Source organism: Manduca sexta, chromosome 27, assembly GCF_014839805.1.
Source record: "Manduca sexta isolate Smith_Timp_Sample1 chromosome 27, JHU_Msex_v1.0, whole genome shotgun sequence".
In the NCBI taxonomy this organism is placed as follows: Eukaryota; Metazoa; Arthropoda; class Insecta; order Lepidoptera; family Sphingidae; genus Manduca; species Manduca sexta.
Window position 1 is genome coordinate 9,526,354 of NC_051141.1, and position 15,504 is coordinate 9,541,857.

General features: G+C 33.0%; 3 protein-coding genes across 3 annotated transcripts in view; 2 read left to right on the top strand and 1 right to left on the bottom strand.

Annotated features, from left to right (window-relative positions):
- LOC115449427 (serine/threonine-protein kinase OSR1) overlaps positions 1-4,361 on the bottom strand; it is a 34,414-nt gene extending 30,053 nt beyond the window's left edge. The window contains exons 1-2 of the mRNA XM_037443856.1: positions 4,244-4,361; positions 1,115-1,216 (exon numbers count right to left, since the gene is read on the bottom strand). Of these exons, the coding sequence (XP_037299753.1) occupies positions 1,115-1,216; positions 4,244-4,287 (146 nt within the window). The 5' untranslated portion in view covers positions 4,288-4,361. The remainder of the gene's footprint in view (positions 1-1,114; positions 1,217-4,243) is intronic.
- On the top strand, positions 50-12,995 carry LOC115447985. Its single transcript, XM_030175286.2, has 6 exons — positions 50-146; positions 7,437-7,637; positions 8,051-8,116; positions 9,956-10,090; positions 12,273-12,346; positions 12,581-12,995. Exons 1-6 carry the CDS (start codon positions 120-122, stop codon positions 12,672-12,674), a joined length of 597 nt encoding a protein of 198 aa, XP_030031146.1. The 5' UTR covers positions 50-119; the 3' UTR covers positions 12,675-12,995.
- A 901-nt stretch (positions 12,996-13,896) lies between these two features.
- Positions 13,897-15,504, top strand: part of LOC115447967 (putative fatty acyl-CoA reductase CG5065) — a 41,966-nt gene continuing 40,358 nt past the window's right edge. Inside the window, exon 1 of the mRNA XM_030175267.2 lies at positions 13,897-14,003. The gene's annotated coding sequence lies outside the window, so the exon portion shown is untranslated. The remainder of the gene's footprint in view (positions 14,004-15,504) is intronic.

Below are 15,504 nucleotides of genomic sequence, written 5' to 3' on the forward strand. Positions count from 1 at the left end.
TGAGATAAAAAATGGAATATAAAAGAGTCGTGTTTTATAAATTTCTTTCATTCTGAAAACTGTCCTCGTTGATACAATCGAGGTTATTTATTCATTGTCAAAAATTTACGAAGTCCAAAATGACGTTCCGATATTTTGTTTTCAAGGTAAGTTTTTTTTATAGACACTTGTTTTGCTAATATTTAATACCGATTAAAGTGGTTAATATGTGTTAAACCATTCTATAGAAATAAGCTTTTTCTGGGTTCGTCACGATTTTGGTTATCTGCTGTTTAAGATAATCAAAAGTAGTGGATTAGGCATGATTCGCGAGTTTCTTAAGCCTCGCAAAACGTTTCTAGCAATTCCATATTTTTTTATTCCTGAAAGGGTTAGGTAAATGTGGCTATGTAATAAGTTCCAATCTTAGGCATGTAAATAGCTAGGAGAAGAAAATGTAAATAGCTTTCTTTCCTCTACCTTTTATCAGTTTTATTTTTTAGAATCATATATTTATTTCAGTTTTTGTTTGGTGAATATAATTTTTGACACTATACCAACCGCTCTGATGCTATATTTATAACTTCGAGTTAAATATTTTACCCAGAAACCATTCTGTACAGCTTTGTTCACGCACCTGAGTGTTTTTTTTTTAAACGTGGTATCACTGACTTAGTTTGAAAAATAAATATACAAAATTTTTCGTAATAGCTATAAGACGTTTAAGTATATTTTGTCACTCTTCATGCGCTGTTTTAAGTAGCTAATTGCGTGTTACCTACATTAGTACTCATAGGTTAAAACTCTGGGTTACTTAAAGTTATAGTGTCACTTATCCCTCATATATTTTTAATAATAACGACAAAACCCTTTAAAAACCTTACGCTTCATTGAAAACAAAAAAAAATCCATTGTCTAAAAGTATCACCCCACCCCAACGAAAAAGATCCATCATGGATTAATTTTGCTTAATTTCATTATTAGTCGAATCTTGTAATTTATTTAGGTCACACAATCCTGTAGGTTTGCGGTGGACGTTAGTAAAAACAGACGTACTCTGCTTGGGCTACCTCTGGGTTAAAGTAAAACCAAATCTATAAAAGTATTTTAAATTCAATTGAAAAATGCAACTAACCTGGTACCGACAATTTTGTTTTTCTCAACACTTCCCTTCTCCGGTAGTGGCTCCATTCTAAATGTACCTCGCTGTCTACGTCTCATGTCCACGCCTCGCGCGCTGAGGAATTACATTTTCATAAAAGAATATTAAAATACAAATACTGTATACGTTTTCTTTAACAACATCGATTATAATTATTGATTCAATCACTATTGATTATATTCTGTTGTGTGTTATATCGTAAACATTTTGTTTTTATTACAATCATAGAATTTTTCTATGATTGGTACTGTCGCATGTTAGGTCATACGAGTGAATAACTGTCGTTATGTATAAAAATAATTATACTTTAACTTTTAAAAAAAATATTAACCCATCAGTATCGCGACGATCTTTGCCACGGCTTTTTATGGGACATTTAGGACATGAAGAACTTATAATATGACATATAGTGACATTTTTAGGAGACGTAATTTAACTATCGCGAATGCGATAATATTGTGATGTAGGTACTACTGCGCGCCGCCTCGTAAAACATTAACGATCATGTTGGCTTCGTGCTTTGACAAAATCTATTTAATTTAGGGTTATGCATTAAGCGCTAATGATACTCATGGTAATATTAACTAATAATTCGCATTATAAATAAAAACTAAGTTCACTAATTGAATTTCCTAGAGTTCATAAAAACCATAAATTTGAGTTTAAGGTTACAAATTGTTGTGACTTATTAAAAGTAACAAAATAGCGACTCGTTTCTTTCCATACCGATTGTTAAACGAGAACTCTAAACAATTTATTTATTAATAATATTTTTTTAAATAATATTATTTATTATGCATACCTTAATTTTTTCAGTTCTCACATCGATTTAATAAAAGTACATGACACATGTGCTATTGCAAATGCGAGCTAAAAATAAACTAAATAACTCGACCGTCGACTCTTAATTCACAGGATGTAAGGTCCCTCCTCAATCGCCTCGTGGAGGGATAGGAACAGATCCCAATCCATTTCAATCTGTTAAAAATAGCGTTACAATGGGAGGACATTTTAAGGATTGCTAAAATGATACTCTCTTTATAAATAAAAGAGTTACGATGGGTAAAAATATCGTCATGAATAATAATATAGAAAAAGCAACCTTTACAGGATGGCAACAATATAATTATATATTAAGATGTCGTACTAATCACTATAACTTTTATGTAGGTAGGCATTCCCTATCTTCTACAATAACAACTTGAAACATTGGCGTACATGGAGTTGTATAGGAACTGGACAACTAAATGCTCTTAATTTTAATTAGATGGTCGGAGTTGAATCTTATCCTCATAGCTGTTAACTTTGCTTATGCAGATTTCTTGTTATGAATACGGATGCGTGGTATAAGAAATATATAAACGTCCTATCTACGTGTGTTCAATCATGTAAAGAGTGTGCAATTGTTTAAATTTGATAATTAATTTAAAAGTAAAGAATGACTGCGATTAGAAAAAGTTGTTTGTAGATATAATATTGTATTGTTTGTAAATATATTATATGCACCTCGCAAATAGATGTAGTATTTACGAGGAATTTTTAAAGGGTTATCGGGGCTCATTTTTACGGAAATAATTCTCCTTATGTGAGCCGTTCTTGTTTTAATTGTCCAAACATACAGAAAGCATTATTTTAAACCATTATAGGATAGTTAAAGAACGAAAGATCGATAAGAAACGTCTATTAATAAGGAAGGAAACTTCTCGGAAGTAAAACTAAATTAAAATAAAATATGGTCTCATTAAACTATTATACATAGTCTTTATGCCATTGAGTGGGTACATTTTATTTTAATTCATAAATGCGTACTAATATCAAGATTAAATAAATAAATGTTTAAATTTTGAACCTATAAGTATTATTTAAATATTTAGAGAAGTTCGCATTTTTAACATAACTATTCAATAAACTATTGTTGTGGTGGGTATCTTTAAGGAGTTAAGCTTCTTTGTTATTTACAAAGACAAGTATAGTAGGTAGTTGTAAATAATAATTTAATCCGACACTAGAACGTTAGGTTTTTAAATAGAATAGTCTAAACGCTGATGCTTATAGATCAATTCTAAATTACTTAAACGTGGTTGTCGTACTGACATCAAAGGATTCATTTTACTATCTTTACGGCTTATCATTATTGTTTAAGGACGTAAGAAATCTGACAGGTTCAAAGTCTAGTTATGTTATTTCTAGAGCCTATCACGACGTAGCTGCATCGACTAAATTTCTTGGCATAATTACTAGGTAATATAAAAATGTAGATTGATGTAAAGTTTTATTACATATAAAAAAGGACAGACTAAAATATTTGAATTATTGTGCGAGAAACTTACTTATGGCGGACTGTATTTTAACAATAAATATATGCAAGTATGTGCGAAGGTTCTCATATACTTTGTCCGTTTTACATTTAAAAAATATCGCGTACTTTTATAAACATTAAAGTTGGTAGTATAAAAAATATTGCATAAAAGATAATAGGTTTTCGCTAGGGCTGTCCTGACCTGTAATTATGCGGAAGGTTGACGAAGTAATTACCTATGTCGTGTCGATAACAATGCTGTATCCGAGGCGACGGCACCAGTACGCCAATGTATACCCACTAACTGAGATAGTTTTTAAACCTGTATGCTAAATGGGACCGACTATAACTGCACTAACTATAAGGTCGGGATTCGTGGCCAATCTGTACCAGTATAAAAAAGTTCTGTCGCCAGGAAAAATCGACAATGTTTGATCCTACAATTGCTTCATTGTAGTGTAATATTTTATATCTTTACATGATTAATAATTAGCAGTGTCTGCATCGAGGTTATTTATTTGTTTACCGATGTCACATTATATCCGGTAAAACTGGTGATTTAATTAAACTATTCGTGGAAGATCATTTTTTTTGTCGCATTATTTAATTTATATTATTATGTCGTTATATATGTAGTTTATGACAAACCAGCTGTAACTTAATCAACATATAAATTTACAAACGTAACTAGATATTAAATACTCAAGCAGTTAACGTACTGTGGGAGACAAACAATATGCATTAATTAATATAACCTAGGTATCTAACTTCATCAGTTAACGTTTGCAATGCTATTTGTTTACCTCTTAACAAGTGTGGACAGGATATTTCCTATGTCAGCGGACATGGATGTTGATTACTCCGAAATAAACATTCATAAAACGTCACTACCGAAACGTATTATGTATCTACAAAAATATTGTTTATCACAATTGAAAACAAGGAAGGTGGCATCACTTCTTCTGAATTGGAACTAATGTGTGCAGAGCTCAACCCACGGGCCAAAGTTGCGACCGCAGGGATTGCCAATCGATGTTTGTTACGCGTACCTTAAATATTGTATGTCTTGTTTGCGATCATTTTTAATACATCTTTATTACATATAATCCTCAATGCATATATTATAGGTATTTGTAGCAGACCCATGTCTGTACGTTAAGTATAGATATTAAATTGAAAACTAAGCTTTTTTAAGAAAAAGGTGCGTAATAGAAGGAATTTTTAGATTTACTTATTTATAAACTGCTCTGTAATCAAAAATAATTTTGTTTGGGTTACTGGTACTCCTAACTAAATACATAGATACTTTCTATACCTCAATTTTAAAGGCAATAATAATTGTTGCGAAATATTAACAGTTATTTTGGTTATGAAACAAAAAATGAAAATATTATAAGTAAAAGTAAAGTTTGTGAACTGGCTGGTCTGTGTATTGCAACTTCATAATCATGATTTTCTGTCTTGTATTTATACAAGAAAAAAATCACGTTTTTTTTAATAACTTTCTATGTGTTCATCTACTTTATTTTAAAAAGGAGACGCTGCTACTTACAGCACTTGCTCAACGTAACAAAATATTACTTTGTGATCACAAACCACATTTTTATGAATGCGATGGTAAAATATTCGTATTTTCCTCTGAGTGCTAAATCAATTAAAAATACTTGTACAATATAATGCGCATCCTAAGCGTTAATTTTCGCAGTAGCTCATTATTTATTTGTGGCAGCTAACTACAAAGTTGTATTTTTTGTCACCTTATTATTTCACGTTTTTACATCCATAAGTAATTTTTTTGTTCAAATTGAACGCGATGTTATAAATCTGTTTTTGTTTATATATTGAAGGGGATATGGAATGGGATAGAGTGCCAATGATTGTGAACCACTGGGGCTCCTGCGTAGAGCCGCAGTACGAGATCTCCGAATGAATGCCAATCAGAGCACAGACGAACACGCGTAATCAACTAAACAAGCTGGCCAACGTAACACGATGCTCGGAGCCATAGTAGAACTATACATTAATGACACTTAGTTACACTAATAGTGCATCACCTTGCACCCTCGGAGTAGGTAAATTTTAAATATTTGTTAATTTATTTAAATCTTACATATAAAAAAAATATCTATTCATTTCGACCACTAAACGTCAAAAGAGCGTATGCTTTAAAATATAATTTTATTAGTGACGGTTTTTTAATTAACTGTTGTATTAGAATTACCTTACAATTGTATAGAAAAAAATATTTGCTTATAAATCCACAATTACCTATTACAAAATTGGTTATAGTTAAGTAGTGACAATATTTAAGTAAATATTAAAATTAAATTTGATGACCATTATTATTTCCGTAATTTAAATTATGTATCGTATGTATTCAAGCTCATTAGTAAAACAGCCAATTAGGTATGTATAGTTAACATGTTTATTATACTTGGGTGATTAGAAATTGTACGATACAGAAAAATGTATAAAACTTTGAAGCATAAATAAAAAACAAAACTTTTTTTTTCAATTTTACACAATATTAAATTACATGATTAAAAGTAAATAAAAAGAAATATTTCATTATTATTATATTAAAATATAAACCTTAACAAACCTCAAGGGGCTGGCGGTTTTTTTCATTATAAAAACTGAGGAAAGAAAGATACCGAGAGAGTACATTAAAGTTTTTATTAACTAAACCAATATTTTCTGCAGACAATCCAATCCAAGAGTAATGACATACGTGTTCTCCGCAATTTACTTATGCCATTGATATAATATTGTACCCATAATTGTAACTGTTAGTGTATAACAAATATATATATCTCATAAACAAATAACAATAAGCTACTAAAGCAAGGCAGCTGTTTACGAACTCACGTGTCTTATAGAATTCAGAATATTAGCGATAAAGCGTTACTCTCGCGAAAATAAAGAGTCTAAGATAGATAACACATACATTAGTAATTATGCTTTATATTATTTTTAACGACAATTCTTGTCATACATATTTTTAAACACATTATAATAACTTGCATAATCCTGATATTATAGTTGAATTTTGGCGTGATTTTAGGTATTAGTACTGCACATATTGTATTTACAGAAACGGTTTACTGATGCACTTATAACAAGCAGCGAACGTCATTTTGTTGTCATTTTTGAAATATCACTAAACCATTATATTTTTTTAAAAACTTTGAATTATTGCGTAATGTGTAAGTAAACGGTGGCGCCACTGCTGGAGGCAGCCTTTCTACAGTAAGGTAAAACCAAATCAATCAAGTGCCCGACCGTAAATCGACAAGACGTAGCAATTTACCTGTTGCCTTTTCTACCGTCAGTAAGATTGCCGGAGCTAAATAATATCTCCATTCCAATCCCATTTTCGTGGCATAAAGACTACATAACCTATATATAATTACTGTGGCACTGAGTTTATGGGCGATGTGACCATTTATCGTGAGGCCCTGCTGCCGAAGCAGTTCTGTTATCAAAATAAAAATATTACTCAACAACAAAATTAAATTACTTAGGCAAAAAAATATTTTTTTTGTAATTATTTATAATATTTATTATCCCATGTAGATTAATATTAATCGTGAAGAAAATATTTGTTCCCCTTTTAAAGAACATTGCGCGCTCGGAGAAGTGTAAGATTTGGCATAATTAAACTTCATGTAGAGAAGGGACGCAGAAAAAACATATTGTATTATATGTGTTATAAATATATTAAATTAGACGATCGAGTTTTGACCTCAGGACTACTACTAGTTAATTTAAATCAGTAATTTATTAAATTAAAGGCGCAGCCAGACGTTGAAAACGTGTTATCCAGAAGAAATAGCGCGTGTTGCTTCAGACTGCACAGCGTCTTAGATCCTCTGCTAAGTTCACCTTGCGTTTATAACAATGCTTATAGTGACTAATGCGCAGCGCAGAATCCTGACTAATGCAATTCTAGTTGCAATTATTTTTTAGTGGATACAATAAACTTTTAATTTTCAGGCTCTATGTGTAACACTATGCCTTGTCACATCGCTCAGTGCTAGTGATGAGACGGCCCGGGATTACTTTGAACATGTTTTAAGAATTCCAAACGCCGATCGAGTATTGAATTCTGTGCTTGGCAAACTAGAGAGAAATAGGCAGCAAGCTCTATCGAAACCAAGATCATCCGAGCAAGAGGATTGTGATGAGCCTACTGAGGTACCTAATGTATTAAAATGCCTTATATAATTCCTTATATACAAATATATTGTATTGTGTAATAAATTTTAGCATGTTACATTTTTTTAAATTATCATCACAAAAAACCATGTCTATCCGAATATTTCTTAGTCAGTTGGTTCCGGTTCCCCTCGCCGCGGGAAAGACGCGCGTTTGTATAAAACACTTGATACAAACATCCGTGCTGGATGTTCATAAAACGTTGGAGTTTTTTTTATTTATTTTAATATTTTATTTACAAATAATTATTGTGTATTATATTAGTATTAAATAAAATATGTTATTCGGAGTGTAATCACCAATATTATCTACATTTCCCGGCATGGCGCGACGTTCAATAATATATCCTATTTATTTTTATGAAATATTCTAACAATTCAATTCATTTGCAGATACTTTCAGAGTATACTGAATCAATCGGATCCAGAGAACGTGATTTACGGCAGTTAGGAGTCCAGGTATTATATTATAATATAATTTTATCGTCGAATGGTAGTAGTTTACTGGCTATAGATAGGTGGCCTTAAGAATTTTCCCACTCTAGGCGACACTTGTGTAGGTTTTGTTCAATATTTTCGGTATTCAGACTGATCTGACGTCACACAGGTCATGAAATTTAGGCTATATGCTTTCATCTACGTGTTTAAAAAACTGTGTTGCGGTGATCAGTTGGTACGTTTAGAAGTAAATTTAAGTCACATTTATTACAAAATATACAAAGAAAAGTTTATGAAATTTCTGACCTTAAAAGTATACAAACCTCGAATGGTCCCATTGAGACTTTTGTTCCTTATAAGCAAAAGGATTGATTGTTTTTTGTTGCCTTTAATTTTTTTTCGATATCTGTGAATGTAGGTCTTAATGACTTCAAAACTCTTGGACAGTTTCCTAAGAATTTTTTCTTGTCGGTAGCTACACGCTTAAGGTCACTGCCCTTACTGCCCCATCTCAAAAATTCACCCAGCATACACCTGCGGTCTGTTATGTTTCACTTTGTTTTCGTTTCCTCAATTTTTTATATTAATACAAGCTGTTGCTTGCAGCTTCAACCACGTGAAAGAGTTTTCCGGGATAAAAGTCCCGCTATATACTTTCCAGGAATAGAGAGTAGCCTATGTTCTTCTCAGCTGTCCAAAATATCTCCAAACCAAATTTCAACCGCTGAGTAAATTTTAAGTTTATCACGATCAGCCAGGCTGGCAAATGGGGCGGGGAACTTTGTTTTATAATACATTTTTTTCGAACTTTTTAACAGGAACAATTCCGTCATTCATGTTTTTGGCGTAGCTTTAACCATTAACGCTACGGAAGCTTTCATAAGGATTAAATTTTTCCCGTTTTTGCAACATTTTTTATTGACACTTCGCTCCTACTGGTCATAATGATTTTAAACATCCTACATATAGCCTTCTTCGATAAATGGGCTATCCAACATTAAAATATTTTTTCAATTTGAAGCAACAGTTCCTGTGGTTAGCGCGTTGAAACAAATAAACCCTTCAGTTTTATATAATAATAAAGATAGACGCATATGGAAAGTTGAATGTCACTCCATATAATAAGACTAAAATATAGTGAACAACTATCTCAGCAATATCCTTGCATACAACATTTATTAGCATAGCAGTTAGTATAATAGAATAGTGCAAACGTTATCTGCTTGTCATAAATAACTTATTCTATAAAATCAGTCTAGGTTTATATATAAGGGGCTCAGAAACCTCCGCGCACCGAAGGACGCCCTCGTCGTCTACGGCAGCATGAGGCCAACTACACACTGCCTTCCATCCCGAGGGTCAACCGAATGATGTGCAAGAATGCACTAGGGCGGACAGCCCCCTGCTGCCCGCCGACGACCCCCTTCGTGGCCCCTATTAGTCACCTCTTACGACAAGCCGAGGATACCGTCAAAGAACTGCGTAGGATTACTTCTCACCCTGATAAATAACATTTTAAGTTTCATAATACCTCGCAATTACACTGGCTAGTGTTCTTCAAACCGGAATGCAATATAGCAAGCACATTGCTGCGTGATGGTAAAAATAACAATTGTGGGCAAATTAGGTCGTAGGCTTGTCACATAATAATGTGGTCAATTTTGCATCAAGTATTATCGGACAAATAAATTAACCAAGTTAAAAGTAGATAATTAATCTGATTAGCATTCGTTTAAGTTCTAAGAAGGTTAAGTATATCTAATTGATCAAAACTAAGTTATTCCAGTATGGATTTACCGGGCCTAGTAGATTATTATAGATGTGAATTTTAAAGAAAATATTAAACTAATTTTGTTCTAGAAACATTATCCTATCTGCCATTTGGAGAGGAAAATAAGGAAACTGAATACGAACGAGTATGAATACCGACCAGCTTATTATGAGGAGGTGCGATGTGTCGTGTCATCTAATGACGAAATTGGAGCTACCAACGAGGTATAGTTTGTAATTAATCCAAAGATCTGTCAGACTACCTGGGTGGCATAGTATCATTGCGGTCCGAATGCCGTGTGTAGATCTCCGGTTCGGCCCCGTGTCGGATAGTTTATATAGGACTAGCTTTTGCCCGCGGCTCCGCTCGCGTTATAAAGTTTTTCAGGCTAAAGTTTACCGTTATAAAAGTAGTAGTTTCCCGGGAGCCTATGTTCTTCCCAGGGTCCCAAACTGTCTCCATGCCAAATTTCCTCTTAATACGTTGGGTAGTTTTTAAGTTTAACACGTTCAGGCAGACAGATGCAGCCGGGAACTTTGTTTTATAATATATTTTTTAGAAATTTTTAAGAGGAACAATTCCGTCATACATCATTGTTGCACTTTAACCGTTTACGCAGCGCAAGCAACGGAAGCTCTCATAACTAATAAATTGTCCCCGTTTTTGCAACATGTTTCATTACTGCTCCGCTCCTATTGGTCATAGCGTGACGATATATAACCTATAGCACTCCAGGAACAAAGGGCTATCCAACACAAAAATATTTTTTCAGTTCGAACCGGTAGTTCCTGAGATTAGCGATTACTGCTCCGCTCCTATTGGGCATAGCGTGATGATATATATAGCCTATAGCATTCCAGGAACAAAGGGCTACCCAACACAAAAAGAATTATTCAGGACCCTTATTCTGTATGATAGTGTAAACGCGTAACGCGGCCGTGTCATGTTATCTTTGAGAAATGTGCGTGAAATGGTATTCTGTAAGCCAAATTTCTATAGTCCTAAACATGATGTGTTGTGTTACGTGCTTGTTACGCACTGTTAAAATAACGTGCGGGATAGAGAATAAGGCCCCAGTTCAAACTCCTAGTTTCTGAGATTAGCCATTACTGCTCTGCTCCTATTGGTCATAGCGTGATGATATATAGCCTATAGCACTCCAGGAACAAAGGGCTATCCAACACAAAAATATTTTTTCAGTTCGAACCGGTAGTTCCTGAGATTAGCCATTACTGCTCTGCTCCTATTGGGTATAGCGTGATGATGTATAACCTATAGCACTCCACGAACAAAAGGCTATCCAACGCAAAAAGAATTTTTCAGTTTGGACCGGTAGTTCTTGAGATTAGCCATTACTGCTCCGCTCCTATTGGGTATAGCGTGATGATATATAGCCTATAGCACTCCACGAACAAAGGGCTATCCAACGCAAAAATAATTTTTCAGTTCGGACCGGTAGTTCCTGAGATTAGGCATTACTGCTCCGTTCCTATTGGGTATAGCGTGATGATATATAGCCTATAGCACTCCACGAACAAAGGGCTATCCAACGCAAAAAGATTTTTTCAGTTCGGACCGGTAGTTCCTGAGATTAGGCATTACTGCTCCGCTTCTATTGGGTATAGCGTGATGATATATAGCCTATAGCACTCCACGAACATAGGGCTATCCAACGCAAAAAGAATTTTTCAGTTCGGACCGGTAGTTCCTGAGATTAGGCATTACTGCTCCGCTCCTATTGGGTATAGCGTGATGATATATAGCCTATAGCACTCCACGAACATAGGGCTATCCAACGCAAAAAGAATTTTTCAGTTTGGACCGGTAGTTCCTGAGATTAGCGCGTTCAAACAAACAAACAAACAAATAAACTCTTCAGCTTTATATAATAGTATAGATTATTCTAATTAGTATCAGCGAGTAGATGGCTATAGGGGCGCATCCGTCACATTATAGAACACAAGGCTTATGGAAAAAGTGGGTGAACGAGTGGAAGCACTTCCGCCCAACCCTTCTGGAAAAGAAGGCGTCGGTGAATGTAAAAGTCGAGAGTAATCTTAATATAAAAATAATTAATTATCGTTTTAGTAAAAATAATGCGTGTCCATGAAGGAGAGATTCTATGATTAATAAAATAAATAAAAAAACCATACGTACATATTTACATTTTTATGTGTCATCAGTCAGTGCACATTATATTTCCCACGCTAAACCAACATATTATGCTTTTTTCATATAAGAAGTAGGTGGTTACATTAATTTTAATTATTTATTTCAATAAAATAATCAAAACTACATGTTTAATCCAAAGATTGCTCAGACTGCCTCGGTGGCATAGCAGTATTGCGGTCCGACTGCCGCGCGCCGTGCTGAGTTTGGCTATACAAATTATTGTATATTTTTCAGATATGTTCAAGTCTTGGATTTTCGTGCGTACAATGGAACAAGACTATTCACTTAACACGAAGAAGATATTCCAGGTATATAAAAATGCACTGGTAATTATAACAAAAGACTCGAGATTTTGACATTACTAGTAAACAATCAACATGTTGTAGGTATGTCAATGTTGTGTAATAAAAATAATTTTAACAAAAAATTAAACCGCCTTCAAAAACCACTCAAAACCAAAAAATAATTTCACATAACAAGTATATATTGGATACCAATTTTGGAGTCGGTGCCTAATTAAAATTGCTTATTTGTTGTTACAGTGATTGTTGGGAAACACGCACCATGGTGATCCCGGCGGGCTGCGAATGCATGTGGCCGGTACACAGACTCGGCGACATAAAGTTACACGTATAAATATAAATTATCGAACGGGAAAACAATAATAAAAGGCCATTGTATAACTTTTAATCATTTATGATATAAAGAAATTATGCATCACATTCATGTGAAAGATATTGACTAGTTTAAAAAATCTTCCGCTTATTGGACAAAGGTTAAGATAAAGATCTTTGTTTATGATATATTTTAAATATTGGTTTTATAGGAGTGTACTCCATTTTATTATATTATAAAATATCGGCCGTAATGCATGAGGTTGTGTAGTGTCGATAAAAATAGCATAAGGAAAATCTGTAATGGAATTATAACAATAAGACAAATTACAAATTAATTATAATATTATCAATAACGCGTTTTTTTTCTTAGATTTCCTTGCTCTTAATACACGATAATATGATTAGGTACATAACAAAGAAATTTATATTTAATTTGCTCTTCATATCTTGTAGAACAGGACACAATTGTAATTAATGATAGGCAAAACATAAATAAACTACAGGTCTGTTCCTTAAATTTTAAATCATTTTAAGGAATAGTAAACAAAACCTATTACTTTATGGTACTATGTGTTACAAGAGGCGGTCCTATCGCTAAGGACGATCTCTACAGGGTAACCTTGCTTTATGTTCTATGTTTCTATGGCGTATTAGGCTAAATTTTATGAATGAGTTTGTTTATAATAATGATAATGTTGGTCATAACATACAGGCTAATTAAAGTGGAACGCCAGTTGAAGACCAAGAACTAAGTAAGTTGGTTTAGCTTTGCTGATATAACTTAAAAAAATTACGCATAGCATATAACTTAATTTATTTACATAGTCAGCGGTCTGCACTCAAGTATGAAAAAAAAATCATCTTTGCGAGGTGTAATAAACTAACTTGTTTAGTTCTTGATCTGCAACGGGCGCAGTAAAAGTTTTTACATAAAGTAAACTTAAATAACTTTTTGTTAAAATGGTGATACTCCAAACAAGGCTGGATTGCCAATAAAATAGTAAAATAAAAAAAAAATTAGAATAATTTTATTATTGATTTTAATATGTTCTAAGCTTAGTTCTTAGGTATCAATCAATCCCTACGTTCTACCTAAAAGTTATAGCATAGTATAGATCGCATGCAGGGCCTGACAATCTACGAATATCAAAATACTATAGAGGTTCTATAAAAGCCAAAGTGAATATTGGGCAGTTGTATGACATCTCACGCGTTAGATTTATCTGCATTCTGCAGGCTTTACGTCGTGTGATCGTCGTACAGTCATTTACGGACTCTGCTCGAAGGAGGCTGCGTCTATCCGCTCACCGTCTAGTTGCTCCGCTGCGCCCGCGAACAAAACAAAACAGTGAGTTTTTACATTGAACATTCACATAGCCGTTTTTATAGGAATCGACAGAATTAGCCAAGTTATACATGACTATATTAGAACGAAAATAAACATTTTAGATTTAAATTCTGTTCTAATAAGGTAAAGTACGAACCGATATCCAGTAAAAAGAAGACATAAACGACGGATGTTGACAGAGCTCATTACCAAGAAGTGTTCGTAAAAGTCAACACTATTTAAAATATGTCACTTAATACTTCATGTGTTTACCAATATTATTAGCTATATCAAATAAAAGTGTGAAAACATATTTTAAATTACTCATTAATCGTTATTAAGCGACGCGAATGCCGACGTTTGTTTACTAAAATGTTTGCGGACTATCAATGCAAAAGCGATCCATGGCTTCATTCATCCATCCATTCATCCATCAATAGCATGGCGAATTAATGTAATGCCATCAAGAATTATTTTTAAAAAAGTCTTACTCTAATGAACTATGAAAATAATAATAATAATAATAATACCATATTAATACAATCCATAGTTAAAACATTATACCTTATAAATATGGATTACGAGCAAATACAATAACACTTCATCATCTAACAAATTAGATATGTTTAAGTTAAACGAATTTACTTAATCCTTACTGAAGGGTGTTTAAAGAGTTATTCAGAAAATTATATTAAGTCAGTGGATTATCAAATTAATACTGTAGATTTGTAATGACATTTAGCGTATAGGTAGGTAGATACGGCAGGTTACAAGTTTATTTTTGATAGAACATAAATTCGCTTCGTTTGATAGGAACTTTCTACTGATTAGCTAGTTATTCCTGTATGGAAACCATCTCTTTCCAAACTGCAAGTCAAGTATCAAGTAACCACCTCTACGTAATAGTAATAATTTAGGTAGTTTTCCAAAGAGTAGAGTGATTGTGGATCTAATAAAAAAATAAGTACCTGTATTATATATAAGTACTCTAAATCAAACAACATTAAAAATATAAGCTACAAAATAAATTAAGTTATATAAATATAATTTTGACACTCTTTTAATTGAAAACATTCTCAAACTTCTTCTTAAGACTGTTTGTTTATGCAAATTCAAAGGGAAATTCCACTTATTTATTATGATCGATCCCAAGGTTTTATATAATTTTCCATAAAATTAATTTACATTAAAAGGGCTCCGTTTAATACATAAATCAAAAATGTGTATGCAAACAAGTACATAATACATATTTAACAATGATTAACATAATTTCGTAAGATATCCCACTATAGTAAAATTCTTGTATGACCTCCAAAGAGCGACATCTATCTTGTTTACAACCAATGGATATCGAATTAAGTATATTAATGACCAGCTTTCTCTACAAATTTAAAAGTAGGTAACTAGGTATGATATACAGTGATACAATTCTATTAATATTTTCGCTTAAATTAAAAGAAGCGACGATTTTTGACGATAATTTTTGCCCTAAAATAATATTTTATAATTAAACTGCAATGTT

Excerpts from the sequence above, each read along its gene's own strand:
- LOC115447985 (XM_030175286.2), top strand. The coding sequence starts at position 120 with ATGACGTTCCGATATTTTGTTTTCAAG. Across the intron at positions 147-7,436 it reads TCCGATATTTTGTTTTCAAG|GCTCTATGTGTAACACTATG; the intron begins GTAAGTTTTTTT and ends TTTAATTTTCAG. Across the intron at positions 12,347-12,580 it reads ACACGAAGAAGATATTCCAG|TGATTGTTGGGAAACACGCA; the intron begins GTATATAAAAAT and ends TTGTTGTTACAG.